The 17815-nt window shown below is 42.4% G+C and overlaps 1 protein-coding gene across 1 annotated transcript in view; it reads left to right on the top strand.

Moving 5' to 3' along the window:
* Positions 1-5847: 5847 nt before the first annotated feature.
* Positions 5848-17815, top strand: part of LOC119418720 (DNA polymerase zeta catalytic subunit) — a gene marked incomplete at its 5' end in the record, with an annotated part of 59841 nt that continues 47873 nt past the window's right edge. Inside the window, 3 exon segments of the mRNA XM_037686054.1 lie at positions 5848-6084; positions 6374-6513; positions 11049-14796. Coding sequence (XP_037541982.1) covers positions 5848-6084; positions 6374-6513; positions 11049-14796 — 4125 coding nt within the window.

Raw genomic sequence — 17815 nt, 5'->3', positions numbered from 1 at the left:
ATGGTTTGAGAGAGGAGTAAAGGAGGCCATCTTTGTGAAAAGAAATCGTCCATCATTAAACAGGGGTGGAGGCCTCCGGGTTCAACTGTCCCCCTCTTGCAATGCTGTGATTGCTAGTATCACTCAGCCCTCTGTGAGTAGTAAACAGCCATCAGTGTGCTAATGACCCATTGTTAGGCTGATGGTCCTTCTTGAGCATGTGATCAGCTGGTTTTGGTTGTCAGCAGCAAAACTGGTTGATCCACTCTGAGAAGGTGCTATTTAAGAGACTGAGCTGAAAACAGCACCTCAGACTGAGGAAGTCTCTTGGATGAGAGACGAAACGTTTCTAGATTTTTTTGCTTTGTTTCGTTTTTTGTTGTTTTTTTTTGAATGTCCAGAGGACCAGATTGAACTTTTTTGGATTTTTCTACCTGGATTATTGAACATGCATCAGCATACAACAAAGGGACTGTTATTGAAAACCTGCAGCCATTGCCGGCACTAACCACCGCTGCTGGATCCACTTTGAACAGTACCCGGATGTGTTTGGTCAATGCAAGATCTATTACCAACAAAACTTTTATCCTCAGGGACTACTATCAAGAGCATGAGTTGGACTTTTTCTGTATCACAGAGACTTGGATGTCTCTGGGTGAGTCCAGCGCCTTGATGGAATTATTGCCACCAAACTGTCTATTTTAACACACCTCGGCCATAAGGCCAGCGCGGTGGTGGATTATTAACAATATTCAAACCAACTTTTGACCGTAAACAACTGCCCATCCCAGTTTCCTGCGCCAGCTTTGAGCTGAGCGTCTTTGAACTCACCCATTCGCCTTCGACTTTATGTGCACTCGTCTACCGCCCACCTCGATCTAAGGATTTCATAAATGAGTTTTCTGATTTCTTGGCTGAAATCACACCAAAATATAATCGTGTTTTCATTATTGGGGACTTTAATTTGCATGTGTGCTGTCAGGAGAAGCCCTTGGTTAAGGACTTTTTAGATTTATTATACTCATTTTATCTAACTCAGCATGTAAACGGTCCCACCCAAGAGCGTGGACATACATTGGACCTTGTTTTAACACGTGATGTGACTGTTAGTAATCTTGAAATTGGTGATAATGTTTTTTCAGACCACATGCCAGTCCAGTTCGAGTTCACCCTCCCCCATCTAACTCCTAAGCCGTGCATTCCTGCACGTAGTAGCCGGGCCATTAACCATTTCACTGCCGCACGTTTTACAGATGTTTATTACTCTGAAATGATAATTCAGCCCCCGGTGTTTCTCACCACCACTGAGGAGCTGACATCCCAGTTCAACTCTGTCTGCTTAAAGACTCTGGATCATGTCACTTCTGTTAAAACTAGAAAATCAAAACTCAGAGCAGAACCGTGGCTGAGTGACGTCACCAAGGCCGTTAGGCAGCAATGTAGGAGAGTGGAGCGCAAATGGAGGAAAGACAGGCTGCTGGTCTCTTTTCAAATATTTAAAGAGTTGGCGCCATTATCAGAAAGCAGTGAAAGCTGCTAAATCCAAATACTTCTCTGATATCATAACTTCAAACTCTCACAACCCACGTGTCCTCTTCTCTACCCTAAACTCTGTTCTCCACCTCACTGAACCATCACCTCTGGAAGCCTCGACTGAGCTGTGCAACAACTTCTTACGTTTCTTTTTTGGAAAAAATTGCGACCACCAGGGCTCTCATTTCCCCTCCAACTCATGACCCATCCGTCCCACCTCAATCTGTAGCTCCATTTGACCATTTTGAACCCATCACTCTATCTTCTCTAGAGCAGGTCATGTACAGCTTGAAACCTTCTGGTTCCCCCTTTGATGTGGTCCCCCCTCGACTACTAAAGGTGGCTTTTCCTACTCTAGGCCCGTCCATTCTGTCTATAGTAAACAGTAGTTTATCCACTGGCGTGGTACCAAAAACATTTAAACATGCTCCAAAAAAAATCAATCTCGTCCTCTGGACATTCAAAAAGAAAAAAAAAAAAAAAAAAAGAAAAAAAATGTAGAAACGTTTCGTCTCTCATACGAAAAACTTCCTCATTCTGAGGTGCTGTATTCAGCTCAGTCTCTTAAATAGCACCTTCTCAGAGTGGATCAACCAGTTTGCTGCTGACAACCAAAACCAGCTGCTCACACGGTCAAGAAGTACCATCAGCCTAACAATGGATCATTAGCACACTGATGGCTGTTTACTATTCACAGGGGGTTGAGTGATACTAGCAATAACAGCATTATAAGAGGGGGACAGTTGAACCTGGAGGCCTCCACCCCTGTTTAATGATGGATGATTTCTTTTCACAAAGATGGCCTCCTTTACTCCTCTCTCAAACCATTGTTCCTCTCTGTCCAGGATGTGAACATCTTCATCCCTGAAAGAGTGACCTCTGGCCTGGAGATGAGTGTAGACCGCAGATTCTTGGCCTGATGATGTTGATCTTCTGTGCTGGGCCATCCTTTTGGCCAGTGGCTGTTTAGTTTCCCTCATGTAAGACTGATCACATCCCTCCTGACACTGAACAGCATACACGATATTACTCTGTTTGTGCCAGAGGACTGGATCTTTGGGATGAACCAGTCTTTGCCGTAATGTATTTTGGAGTTTAAAAGCCACTGGGACATTATGTTTAGAAAATAAAAGTCCCAGTTTCTCTGATACTCCCTCAACATACGGAGTCACCACTGGTCTGGGTCTGGGTTCCTCCTTTTCACCTGATGGCTGACTGGAGTCCTGTTTGGGTTTCTTCTCTGCTTTCAGGAAGGCCCAGTTAGGATATCCACATTGCTCTAGAGCCTGTCTTGTGTAGGATTTCTCCTTCTCCCTGGCTCCCGAGTTAGTGGGGATGCTGTCTGCTCTGTGATACAGAGTCCTGATGACTCCTAACTTATGCTCCAAATGGTGATGGGAGTCAAACTGCAAATACTGGTCTGTGTGTGTGGGTTTGTGGTACACCTCGGTTTGCAAATGTCCTCTATCCGAGACTGAGACCTCACAGTCCAAGAAAGCCAACCTGCCATTTTTTACATTTCCTTGTGTGAACTTGATGTATTTATCCACAGAGTTGATGTGGTCAGTAAAATGTTGGACATCCTGAGATTTAATTTTAACCCAGGTGTCGTCAACATACCTGAACCAATGACTTGGTGGTGTCCCTGAAAAGGATGTCAAGGCTCTCTTTTCTACCTCCTCCATGTACAGGTTGGCAACAATAGGAGAAGCTGGAGACCCCATAGCACACCCATGTTTCTGCCTATAATATTGCTCCCCATATGTGAAGTAGGTTGACTGAAGGCACAGTTTCAAGAGTTGACACAGTTGTTCTGTGGAAAGTGTTGTCCTGCTGCTCAGAGTGGTGTCTGATTTTAATCTTAAACTGACCACCTCTACTGCATCATCAACAGGAATGCACGTAAAGATTGATGTGATTTCAAAAGAGGCCATTGTTTCATCAATCTTCATGATGATATCCCTCACCTTATCCACAAAGTCCATGGTGTCCTGTATGTGGTGTTCTGAGCTGCCAACTAAAGGGATGAGTACAGACGCCAGATATTTGGAAACATTGTAAGTGACCAAGTTAATCATGCTAACAATTGGTCAAGGTGTACGTTTAAGACCAATTGATTAATGACAGAGTTCATGCCTGGTTCCAGGGAGTGTCTTATTGGTCAAGTGAGACGTTCAGGGTCCTGGGGTGTACACTAAGGCGAGGCTCTCCAGGCTCCAATGAGCTGAGTTGGAGAATCTTGTCTCCTAATGCCTAGGTTGTCATTTCAGAACAGCCTATTCCCCCAAAAATGGACTAATATGCACTTGGAACCCCAAAGCATGTATGCGATAGATGTCAGATTCAAACAAGCTTTGATTGTTAATTTTCTACAAGCAGACAGCTTTTTTTCTTCAGCCTTTAGTCTATCTGTTCTTTCTGGTTCCAAAATGACCTAATTGTGAGAATCCATTCCACTGATCCATGTAATGAGTCTCCTTCAAGTTCGTTCCCACCACGCTGACGAGTCCCAGAAGCCGCAGTTGGCCTGTGATTCTCATAAATCGCCTCCACCTTTCGGTTTAGCTCATTAATCAGCTGATTTTGAGTATTCGCAGCATGAACCAAACCTTCACACTGACTCTGAAGCTTTGTCATTGCCAAAATTGCTGCCGAAGTCTTCTTCAATACTCGATAAAACAGAGCTCTGCCTATGCCAAAAAGCAGAATACCTGCTATCATAAATCCAAATATGTAAACGTCTTCAGCGTCCTCCTGAGACAGGGGAGGGAGGGAGGGAGGGAGGGAGGGAGGGAGGGAGGGAGAGAGAGAGAGAGAGAGAGAGAGAGAGAGAGAGAGAGAGAGAGAGAGAGAGAGTGTGAGAGAGAGAGTGTGAGAGTGAGTGAGTGAGTGAGTGAGTGAGTGAGTGAGTGAATTCTATAAGAATAAAAATAGCCAAGTCTATTGCAGTACTGTACAAAGTAAGGGCCTTATTGAATACTCTGTATATGTTGTATAACGCCATCATAGTTCCACACTTAATCTATTGTATTGATGTTTGGGCGAAAGCGTGCAAAACAACTGTAATTCCTATTTTTGTTTTACAGAAAAGAGCTGTAAAAATTATTACCAGGAAGCATTTCAGCCACCCATCAAGTACATTATTTTATCAACTGAAGTTATTGAAGTTCCATAATTTGGTAGATTACAATATTTTATCAGTTATGTATAGTGCTCATAATAATACATTACCATTAAATATCCAATTAAATTTTGTTAAGAGAGAGCTGTTATAATCTTAAAGGGATGGAAATCTTTGTGAAACCTCAATTTCGAATTAGTCTGAAGGAAGTCACTGCACTATCTTTTCCGGGACAACAAAAAAAAAATCTGTTCTGGGACCAAAAGCTCGATCCGTACCGTGCGCCTGTACTCTGGGTGCAGGAATGGTGCGCCCAGAATCTTCTTACGTCTTGAATTGGAAGGGGAGGTACTGCGCATGTACAACTTTTAATGAGTCTATGGGCAAACATTCTATTGCCCCCAGGGTGGAAATACGTAATCACGCAGGCATTTTAAAGGATGATTATTTATCACCATTTGTGTGGGTTTTTTTTGTGACACTTTTTGATCGGTCATATTTATGTAAGTGACATTTGAGATTAAAAAATACAAACTAAATAAACTCGTACGTGGCAGTCAGAGTAGCACATAGCTAACGAAGCTGTTGTATCTCCCTTTTTGGACAGTTCATACTGAAACGACATCCTGTTGAATATTCTGAAGGACGAACACAGGTTCTAGTTTAACCTTTGTAACTCACCATTTGAGACAGTCCCTCAATCCATCCATCCATCCAGTCTATCCATCCATCTATCCAGTCATCCATCCATCCTCTTTTTTTACCTGCTTCTTCCTTTTTGAGTCATGGGGGTTAGTGGTGCCCATTTCCAGCCATCACTGTGTGAGAGGCGGGGGACACCCTGGATAAGTCTCAGTCCATCACAGGGACACATTGAGACAAACGAGAAAAACAACCATTCACTGTCTCACTCTCACCTAGGGACAATTCCATTACCAGTTAGTCTAACATGTATGTTTTTGGTCTGTGGGAGGAAACCGGAGTACCCGGAAGAAACCCACACATGCACGGAGAGAACATACAAATTATACCCAGGTCCCCCGGCCGAGATTTGATCAGGCAACCTGCTTGCTGAAAGGTGGCAGCTCTAGCAACTGCACCACCGTGCTGCCTTAAGTTAATTCAGTCCTAAGAAAAAATAAATAAAAGCAGCATGATTAAAATTGTGTTTAGTAGTTGATTGATGTTGTTTGAACATTATTGTTTTTGTTTACAGACACCAGTCAGGACCACACCATCACTGATTTGCTGGCAGGCTTGGAAGACGATGGTTTTCACAGGACACCTGTCAGGCAGGACTCCAAGTCCCAGTCATATCCCGGTGCCAGAAGCTACCAGTGTAACAGTGATGATGAGGAAGCAGGACCAGAGCTGGACAAGGAGGAGGCAGAGCTCAGTATGATCATGTCACAGCAGTGGGACAAGGAGCCTCCTGACAGCTCAGCTCAGAGGCAAGTTTATTTCTGTGTTAACCAACAGAAATGTTATGTCAGAAATGCCCTGTTACAGTATTGTTTGACTGAAACGGCTGCAACTCAACCAACTAAAACCTAAATGCATCAACTCCCTCATTTGGTAAAACTATTTTGTGGAGCAGTATTTCTGTACGGTTTCTTTGTGTTGAAACGTTTTGCCCTTCATCCAATCTGTTTATCTGATCTGTTTGAAGTGAGCACATGCACAATGAGTTGCATCCATTCATCTTAAAAATGATTACTTTTAAATCTCATCTGAGCACAGGTCTGGGCTGAAGGAGGCAGAGGACACCTTCAGTGATGAGCATCAGTCCTCTGATGAAGACATGGAGTGGAGAGGGAACAATCCTCTGTTTGCCAACCTCTCCATCCCTCAGCTTGATGGCGCAGCGGACGAGAGTAGTGGTGAGTCACCTTGTCCTCAGTCAACCTGAGACAGCACTGGCATGTCAATCTGCCTTTAATCCCCGTCTTACATCTGCAGATACATACTTCATTTCTTTTTGCTGCCCTAATTTTCCCCCGTCACTGAGTGAAGATGGGAATTTGAAACACCCTCCATATGTCTGTCTAGACATATTCCACACACTGAAACATCTGGCTAAGATGCTTCAGTGTGTGGAATATGTCTCCATATTGTGAGCTGGATAACGTAAAAATAAAAAAAATGAGTGAACTACTTACTTCCGTTTTGGTGTGTAGCTAAATCAAGTCCTAAAAGCCCCCACATACTCGGGCGTACTGTGCGTACTCAGGGAGCTGCGCGGACTTGGCTCATACTGTCCGCTGACGATTGAAACTTCATATTCAAGCGTACAGATTACCTAATCTCTTGTGATAAATTCCTTTATTTCTCACAATTTCAGTCATGGCGTCAATGGATGAGGAGGAAGAGATCTCTTGCCTCTTAACATTAAACAAAAACAAAAGAAAAGAAAGTGGTACTTAAGGCCATTGGTCAAATATGCATGTTTTTGGTGTGTGGGAGGAAACCAGAGTACCTGGAGAAAACCCACATATGCATGGAGAGAACATGCAAATTTTACCCAGAAGTAAAAAAAAGTTAAGTCTGGTCCTCTGGACATTCAATAAACAAAACAAACTAAACTAAACAAACAACAAAAAAAGTAGAAACGTTTCTTCTCTCATCCAAGAGACTTCCTCATTCTGAGGTGCTGTATTCAGCTCAGTCTCTTAAATAGCACCTTCTCAGAGTGGATCAACCAGTTTTGCTGCTGACAACCAGAACCAGCTGATCACATGCTCAAGAAGGACCATCAGCCTAACAATGGATCATTAGCACCTGATGGCTGTTTACTATTCACAGAGGGCTGAGTGATACTAGCAATCACAGCATTGTAAGAGGGGGACAGTTGAACCCGGAGGCTCCACCCCTGTTTAATGATGGACGATTTCTTTTCACAAAGATGGCCTCCTTTACTCCTCTCTCAAACCATCGTTCCTCTCTGTCCAGGATGCCCCTTTTTCAGGGATGAAGATGTTCACATCCTGGATAGAGAGGAACGATGGTTTGAGAGAGGGGTAAAGGAGGCCATCTTTGTGAAAAGAAACCATCCATCATTAAATAGAGGTGGAGCCTCCGGGTTCAACTTCGACTTGGAAGACGATGGACAGCGAGAAACATTTAGAATATTTTCAAATGGAGTCCAAAAAGTTTGATGAGCTAGTTGGGTTCTTTACCACCTCGGTAGTCACTGCATACCTGTCAGTGCTGAACAGAGAGTGGCATTCGCACTGCGCATCCATGCTGAGGTTGGTGTCGCATGCAAAACAGTTTGATGTAAACACCGTTTCTCTCCAGACAGTTATTGTGCGACATCTAGTATGCGTACGCGATCATAAAAAAAAATAATTTTTGCACGGACATGGCTGGCAGACATCCACTTCGAATCCGCTTTAAGTCTGCCTCGAGTACGCGCAGACCTCTGCAGATTGCAGTACGCCCGAGTATGTGGGGCCTTAAGAAAGGTTGGTTGCTGAAAAACTGGGTTGCCACGTCAAAATCCAAGATGGCCACCACGATCTAAATATGTAAACTGTTAATCTTAGTCATTTGAGAAAACTACCGTAATTGTCGGGCTTTAGAACGCACCTGTCTCTGAGCCGCACTTTTAAAATATAAGATAAATCATAATTTTGTACATGAATAAGACGCTCCTGTTATTTAGCTGTGGGCATCCACCGTTCATCATCAGAATCTGTGTTCCCAGACTGCTCCAGCTGTGTGCAGCTTTCTTGTTGTAGTACAAGAACCAGCATGGTGTTTCACAGAATCTAGCTTGCTTTCAACACACGTTCAGACTGCAAGCTCGTCATGAAGCTTCGCTGTCTGACTCATGGTTACAACCATTATACCTTCAAAATGAACATAATGACTCTCGAAGCATAATCACTGGACAGAACAGTGCCAAACACCTACGTAAATGAAATTATTTTAAAAAAAATTACCGGTAAATATTACCAAGAAGTTTTATCAAGGTCATGTGACCGGAATTCAAATAGTACTGGTAAAATAGGGTAAATATTCATTAAATTAGTACCATAGATTTTGATTGGTAAACACTTTTGTTAACAACTGCTTTTTTTAATTTTTTTTTCATTTACCCTTTATTCATACAGGTAGTCTCACTGGGTATGTTTACATGGACATAAGTAACCGGATCAAATGGCCGGTCGGAATAAAAGTGTGTCATGTAAACACTCCGTTCGGGTTATTTTTTGTGTATTCGGTGCGATCCGATATAATTTGTGATCAGAACAAAACGGGTGGTTTACGCCGATCCGTAACCCGATCGGTGCGCATGTAAACGCTTGATCTGTTCGTTTTTATCTGATCGTGAAAAACTGACCTGACTGCGCATGTGCGACTTTGCCATTTCCGCCTGGCTAACGCTAATAATATTAGCATGTCAGGGAAGTAAAACTGGTCGGTGAGCGACAACATTTCTACTAGAAACTTTTAAAGAGCTCAAAATGATTTTTATTACCTGTAGCTCAGTCAGGGAGTGCAGTAACGTCTCCAACATCATTAAAACCTGTCGCGGGTCCATTTTGGGGGCTCAGGTTTGTTTACGTTCACCCCAGAAGTAGAACTTCTTCTTCGGTGTTTTTTTTAAGGAGAGTTTACCACTCTGCGCATGTCAGTACTGCTGTTCAGAACAAAGCTGCAGGTAAACGCTCGTCATGAACAGATTGTACCCATGTAAACAATACATTTGAATTATTCAAACAGAACACATTTCAATCCGGTCAAAGAATTCTGCGCATGTAAACATAGCTATTGAGCCACGAGAACTCATTTTCAAGAGAGACCTGTTTAGGGAGCAGATGGTGGGGGTTAAGGGCCTTACTCAGGGGCCCAGAGTGGGGCGAATGAGGGTGGAGGCAGGTGTGGGTGTTCCACCTTTTCCACCTCATTTTGATGTTGACGATACCAGGAGGTGAACCTGCGGCTTTCCAATCACAAGCCCATCTTCTAACCTCTGCGCCACCACTCTCCCACATTTTTAAATGTACTTTCTAAATAACTTGGACGTGATTCTCCTCAGCCCTGATCGTATGAGAAGGAACAGCCCCTCCCTCCCCATTGTCTTTCATTAAAACATGTACCACACTTGACTGTTTTTGTGTCTCCAATCCCTGACCCTGGACATGATGCAGCTTACGGGCTGCAAGTTGTTTCCTCCTCGACAGCTGATCAATCGCTTTTAACATGAAAGCTACATCATATTCCTTAGATAGAGAACTTTACTACTTGGCTTTTATGTATGTGAATGTTCCTGTAAAGTCCCTAAGACAACTTTGTTGTGATTTGGCGCTATATAAATAAACTGAATTGAAATTGAAATAAGAAATTCTCCATATATTTTCCATTTTCCCTGAACAAATGAACAGGTCTGTACATGAAGCACAAAGTCCGGTAACAACACGGGAACGATCTGAAGAAATTACTTCACGTCTATCTTGTGGGATGGTCCTCGAGGGTACCTCGTTGGTCTTTCAGGTTAGACTTTTGGTCACACGATGACGGAGTGGGTGGAGTTATGGTTGGGTATTTGAAACCCTGAGCAAACGACCTTGTACATCTGAGGGCATTCTCTCTGTGTCACAAGCACCTGCCCCCATGAGGGGCGGGGCGCTGGGAACCACGAGCGCCCAACTCTGTCAAAGGAAAATGTTAGTCAGTGGCAGGAAGCTACCGAGAGACGGCAGGAAGTCCTTCAAAATAAGATATAAAAATATAAATTTTTGAAAATTATGAACAAAATACATAAATAAGATGCTCCTGTATATAAATCGTGGGGTACAAAGTGTAAGAAAAAAGTAGCGGCTTTTACACCGGCAATTATGGTATGCTTTTTAGTTTTTATATTGCTTAAAAATATAGTTTTCTAAAATGATTGTGGTGGTCTGTGGGGTGGCCAAAGATCTATGCCCTTGTTCCTACATTGCTCCTGGTTGTGGCTAAATTTTGTCCCTTCTTTCGCAAGGAATGTCACTTGGCGCTGCCTCGGAGAAGCCAAAAAAATCTACTTCTCTTCTTGTACACAATATAATTCCTACCCATTTAACTATATTGCCCCAGAGGCATTAAGGTTTGCTTGCATTTTCTGTTTAATTCCATTCCAGAAAACACTCATCTTGAAAACTACAAACATTCACTTTTCAAATTCCTCTGCGATGGGGCTATCTGCGTACCACATATAGAGCATCAGATGATCTTAGTTTAAAACTCAGTATGAAAGATACTGTGCAAAATGTCTTCTTTTAAAATGACTGTGTTCTTAATGTTTTTTAAGTCTTTTGTTAGACCATCCTTATAAAGCTTGATGCCTAGATGTTGCTTGGTAGATAATGTTGATTTCTCTCCTCATTGAAATTTTAACAAGGTGTCTCTTATTGGTCTTTTGCATTTATAGATTCCTCCTTAACTGACACCGGCTCCATGTCCCAGTCCTCGCTCACAATTACAGAACAGTTGTTGGGAAAGACAAATCCCTTCACAGGGGAGGGAGTCCACTTGGAGCCACCTTCTTCGGCTAAGACTCTTCTAGAGTACAAGCATCTTGAGCACAGACCGGTTCATATGTTGGACTCAGATGAACCTCGTGAGGAGCACTTTCAGTCAAAAGGCAGCCAAGACCACAGCAGTGAATGTTCAGCAGGGTTTAATGTTAATAAAGAAATCCCTTACATTTTACCTGTCAAATACCCAATTCCTTGCAAAATAGCCAGTCACCCTGAGGCGTCTCCCATCTGCATGGATAAAGAGGACATGCAACCCCTGTACACCTATGATAACAAAACCTCTCTTTCCTTGGATAAGACCGAGCTCCAAGTTTTCCAGTTTGCCAACAGAAAGGTCACCAAGAACAGGAAGCTGTATGATAGCATAAAGAATGTAGAAACAAACTGTCTCTCCATTTTTCAGAACCAGAGCACCTTTTCCCTTTGTTACTCAAGCCGAAAAAGCTGCTCAGCTGAGGCAGAGGTGCAATTAAACACAGAGAATAGGAAAAGCCCTATCAGAAGGAACGTCACTTCGGTGTCACCACTCACAACAGAGGATGGCTTTCTTGATCCACGAGTGGAAGAACTGTCCCAGGAAAGTGAGGAAGGAGATGTCGGTGAACTTAAAATTAGATATGAAGACTATCAGGAGAATAAAACAGAGAGGACTGTTGTGGCTCAGCAGGAGGCACACTACAAGTTTTTCCCCAGTGTCATTCTCTCCAACTGCCTTAACAAAAAGAAAACTGGGAATAAAAGGCTGGTTGAGCCTTGCAGTGATCTAGACCTGTCCCCATCTTGTACATCAAAGCTTAAAGTTCAAAAAAACCGGCTAGGAATAGCAGGACAAAGGACCAAAGCAAAAACTGTTCAAAGCTCTACATCTGACGATCCAGCTGACACTAACTTGGACTCCATGACACCTTCTTTTCTACTAAAAGTGACCTCAGCAACACCAGTTTTAAAGGATCAACCCATAAAAAAGACAGAGCCAATTGGAGAAGAGCCAAACAGTGACATGAAAACAATTATAAAAGAGGAATTAGAGAAGAAAACTGGTATTGGCCAGGCAGAATCGGTTGCAGAGTTTGTCATCCCCAATACTGCCAGTGTTCAGTCTCTTTCTGAAGAGGCTAAAGACTCAGCTGAGGATAAGCTGAGCCTTGTACATAATTTATCTGCTAACATGAACTGCTCCAAACCATCAGAACTGCCTGTTAGCAAATATACCCTGAGGGCCAAACGAAAGAGGAAGTTTGGTAAAGAGGAAAAAAAACAACCCAGTCATTTTAAAAACCCAAGCTCTGTTAGAAGACTCGAGGACAACCTTGCTCCCGCCGGGCAACATTTAAAATACCAGAGAAGATGCAAGAAGGAGCCTCCCATCATTATCAAATACATCATTGTCAACAGGTTCAAAGGACAAAAAAACATGTTGGTGAAGATGTCCAAAGTGGATGCAGAGGAGCAGCAGGTGTTGTTGACACCAAACAAATTAGAGAAGTATGATAGATTAGCGCCTCTTAAAGATTTTTGGCCCAAGATGCCAGAGTCCGCCATTGTCAAATTACCTATTCATGAGCCCAAAGCCAAGAAACACCCCCTAAAAAAGTCAAAAGTCAACAGCACAAATAAGAATGTGATCAACAACTCCCCCAAACCTCGTTCCAGATGTCGTGCGAAGATCAAGAGAACTAAAAGCTGCCAGAGAGGTCTGTTCCTGCCTTCCCTACCCCCTCCTCGTCCATGCTACTGTGAACTTGCAGATGACCATGACAATGAGTACACAGATGTCATGATAGAACTGGGCTATCTTTCTGATTGTTCCCCAAGACCCACAGAATCGACACCTCCACGTTGTTGGTCCCCAAGTGACCCCTTAATGAACAGCAGCTGTTCAGAGCAGCTGACAAACCCACTGAGTGACAACCCCTGTCTTAGTTCGGCTTACCACAAGCCACACACAAAGCATCTGACCAAAAGAGTCCAAAGTAAGGCTCAAACTTCCAAACCTAAAAAGTCCACAGACAAAAGAAAAGTAAGCAAGTCTGCTGCTAAGCTTTCAGGAGCAGAAAAGCACACAATAAAGAAATCAAAAAGTAGTGCCACATCTGAGAGATGGAGGAAGAAAGCTAAAGATGTGCCTGAAAGTCCTTCAACTGCTCCAAAGCCCAGGAAGTCTTGGAAAAAGAAAGCTGCATGTGATAACCTAATTAAAGGCACCTCTCAGCTCTTATTTTCTGAAGACCGGTCACCTCCATCCTCTGAAGGAGTCTCTCCATTTCCGCAGCCAGTAAACATAGGCAGCAGCACACAGGGCTGGTCTCAGACAGTAATGCAGTTAGAATCAAATATTGAGGACTGTGAAACTTCCATCATGGATGTTAACCAAAGCTTTTTAGCATTAGCTGCTATGAAGCAACAAGGTTGCCAGACTGCTTTGGTAAAGGTAGAATCTTCTCAGGGTGACTGCACTGTTCATCAACCTCCGGATGCTGGTCAACCCGCACAAGAACACTGCAAACATGCCCAGCTAGGAGGCATATCTCCATGCTCAGGTCTTAAGAATGGGAAGGTGGCCTTGCTCTCTGAAACATCCTCTGGCCTGACTGTCCTCAAACAGCTCCTTCAGAAGAGACGGCAAGGACAGGCCCTTCCCATTCAAGTGGTTGGATCAGTCAGCCAGGGTGCAACACTACTAAGCTTGTCAGCTAAACAGACTAAATCTATTAAAAAAAACTTCACTGACCCTCCAAAACCCAGGACCCCAAAGTGTTTTGCTGCCAAGGACAAAAAACCCAGAACCCATAAAAACAGAACTAGCAGTACTCAGCCAAATCTTTCAGTGAAGCAGGATGGCAACTTGTCTGATGACTGTCCCCTTTTTCTGTCTGACCATGGGTTGGACAGCTGCAACTTTGAGAACAGCTTGTCACCAGAGCTCCCATACAGCTATACCTTTGACATAAACACTGTGCATCAGACGGAGTTCTCCAGTCCATACAGTGGCAGTCAATTTGTTGTGACTGATAAAAATGTACCGCTTAAGTTTCTCAGTGATATCGGTCAGGAAGCACAGGCCTCAGAGGATCTTTCTCAGAACCAAACAGGTCATCAGATTTCCTGCCAGAGAGACTCTGATCTTAAAGCCAGGTTTACCAGCCCTGAACTTTTTGACGGATCTGAGAACAGAGAGTCTGCTTCAAACCATGCACTGTCTGACTCTGAAAAAATCAAGAGCCGAAAGTGGGACCTCTCTTACAGTAAACCCCATTTCCCCAGCCCCTTTCAGGACTTCCACAGTGAGAGGAAAGCATTTCTGTTGTCAGCTTTTGACCCTGTGATACAATTGCCTTTAAGCCCTGCGTCATTTGTCGATCATGTGTGCTCACCGACCAGCGAGCTTCCAGAGAGCATTGATGGGCTGACATCCACAACACCCAGTAGCTCTCCTCACTCTATCTCTTCGCTGTCGCATGCGAGGGCGAGTCAGCTACAGCGGGGAGCAGGAGGAGGTGGAGCCCGCATTCTCAAGCCTCTCATGTCTCCTCCAAGTCAGGAGGAGATCCTAAGTACTCTGATGGACTTGGACATGTCTGAGGCCACCTTGCAGGAGCCCTTCTGCAGCGATCCATCCGACGCGCCAAGCAAGCCAATGTAAGAACACGGTACCAGCAGCACAACAGCAGCTTGCATATTTAAAGTTTAAGGTTTAAAATAATAAATCTCAGTTTGTTGTGCTGAGATACACCAATTGCACATCAGATCAGCTGTCTAACACATTATTTGCTCATTATCCTTTCCTCAAAGTCCCACTTCAAAGTATCTAAATTATGCTTTCAACAATGTGATTTATATAACTGCCGATCATGTGTTGTTACAGCAAAGGAAAAAACAGCAATAATAGAGCTTGGACCTCTTGAATACAGTTATTACAGCATGATATAATGCTTTGAAAGAATCTTTATATCCCTAGAACTTCTCCACATTTTGTCACATTACAACTACCGTAATTGCCAGTCTATAGAACACACCTGACTGTAAGCCGCGCATACTAAATTGAAATTAAAACACAATTTTTTACATAAATAAGACACACTGGTGTAAAAACCATGGGTGTCCACAATTTAATATCAGAAACTGTACACAGCTCCTGGTAGAATGTGCAGCTCTTGTTGTACAAGAATGAACCATCAGATCGTGTTTCATAGACTTTAGTTTGCCTTAAACACGCACAAAGACTGCTGATTCTCACAGGTCTTCGTGATGAGACGCTCTCATCGCTCCTCATAGTAGAATTGCAGTTCTCACCGATCTGGTTATTTTTAGAATCCAGGAACAGGGTTCAAGAGTATTGTTTAAATATTCAAAGCTGAGTAACCTTTGAAAACCTCCTTTACTTGTTAAGTTGAACCTGGCATCCAAAATTCATGAACATGAGACGGTGACAAAAATGATCCAAAACTTTAATTTTTCATGCTTTGCGTTTAATTAATGATTTGCAGGGGAACAGCAGAAATCCTTACACTGATTATTGGGTTACTTCACTAAGTCAATAGTTAAAAGTCCGCTTGTTACTGGAAAGGGGTTCCTGTTGATTGTTGGTTGATGTCCAAGGGGCAAACAGTCCAATCATGTTGTAATTCCTTTGCTCCGATGAGCTGAACCAGAAAATTATAATCCAGTAAGCTTCGATAAGCCAAGATGGCAAATAATAATCCACTTGCCCCGTTGGGCCAGCAAAGGCAGAGGTTTTCTAACTGGAGGTGTCAGCCGACGCCCAGATTGTCCCTTTGTGTGCCAGAGCCTCAGCGACTGTAGCTTTGCAGGTCAGCTCAAAGGAAATCCCATCAAACCGGTGTCATTAAAACCTTATAAAATATTATCCACAGCATGGCATTCATGAATATAAAACCCTAAATGTTAGGGGTGCGAATCTCTGTGTCTGGTGATTCGATTCCGATTTTTGGTGTCACGATTCAATTCAAAATCGATTTTTCAATTCAGAAACAATTTTTCTATTGAAATGGTCATAAATTTAGTTTCAATAATAATGTTTATGTAACTGACAGGCTGAAAAGATTAAACAACAATGTAAACAAATAGAACATTTATTTAAAACAGTAATTTTAGATTATTTACTGTATTAAATATTTTTGATTCATTTTATATTCATACCAAAAAAGAAAGGAAAAAATATAGGAGTGCATAAAATTCTGTAACTTAAATGACCAGTATTAGATTAGCTGTCTGGATTTTTCTCAGATTAAAAAACAAATCTAGGAACAAATAATTCATCCATCCATCATCTTTATCCACTTCTTCCTTTTCGAGTCACTGGTGTCACTGGTATCACTGGTGCCCATATCAGCCATCACTGTGTGAGAGGTGGGGGACACCTGGACAGGTCTCCAGTCCATCACAGACAAATAATTCAAAATATATAAATATAAAAGTAAACAGACTTGATCCTACCAGACATAGTACATTAACCTTTAAGTCAACATGAAACACAGACCTCACAGTTATTTGAACCATATTGCTCTAACTTTTGTTATATTTTCAAAACTTAACCTAACATGAAATATACAGACTTCAGTCTTAACCATATTGATTCATGTTTAGTAAATCTTTAATAACATTTAAAAACCTGTGCAAACCTCTTCTGGACTGTAATTTATAAACTGTCTCATTTAGAAGTGGCTCCAGATGTGTCTCATGTGTTCAACCTGTTAAAAAGACAAATTACATAAAGTTTGTTGAACAACTTGTCTCTAAGTTTTAGTTGAATGTGAGAAATAACAGTTTCCTTTGATCTGCAGCTGCATCAGAGCTTCTAACTAGGGCTGTAACAACGAATCGATAAAATGGATAAAAATCGATGATTAAAAGTGTTGGCAACGAATTTTGTTATTGATTCGTTGTGTCGCGCGATTATGCGTCTTTCAGGCGCTGCGGAGTCGTTTTGTTTTGTTCACGGGCAGTTCATTGTCAATGCTGACTGACTGAATAAAGTTTGAAAAAAAAAAAACTGCAGCGCGAGTTGAACAGAGCAGAGTCTGTTTTCAAAGGAAATTTAAGTAAATTTTACAAATGACCAACGCAGCGAAAACTGTTCGACCCAAGTCCTCCAAAGTGTGTGAGCTCTTCACAAAGATAAAAACTGAGCAACAAGCAGCTTTGAAAAGTGACGACACGACACGGGAGAACCACGGAGATGAACGTAAACATGTCTGAGTCACGAGGAGGAGGAAGGAGCTGAACAGCTGATCCAACTCTTCATGTGTTGCAGGTGAGTCTCTACAATATTCTACATTTGTTCTGTTTCAAGAGAGAAAACGTAACGTCAGTCTCTCTGGAGCTGAAGCTGCTGCTTGTTCTCTGATTCATGACGTGATGGAGAACGTGTCTTACTTTGTATTTTATTTCATTGGAACAAGCAGAGTTTAAATGTGATTTATTAATAAAGCTAACACAAAGATAATCATTTAATGATTGAGCTTCAACTTTTAATTTGCTGCCAAAGTCTGAAGACACTGCAGGTATGGCAGGATGAATTGCATTTAAACAGGAATTAAAGTCATTTATTACATCTACTCAAATGTGTGTAATTAAGTATTTTATAAATATATGTGTGTGTGTGTGTGTGTGTGTGTGTGTGTGTGTGTGTGTGTGT

Source organism: Nematolebias whitei, chromosome 12, assembly GCF_014905685.2.
Source record: "Nematolebias whitei isolate Nwh7 chromosome 12, NemWhi1, whole genome shotgun sequence".
NCBI lineage: Eukaryota > Metazoa > Chordata > Actinopteri > Cyprinodontiformes > Rivulidae > Nematolebias > Nematolebias whitei.
This window is presented reverse-complemented; position numbering and strand designations above follow the sequence as displayed.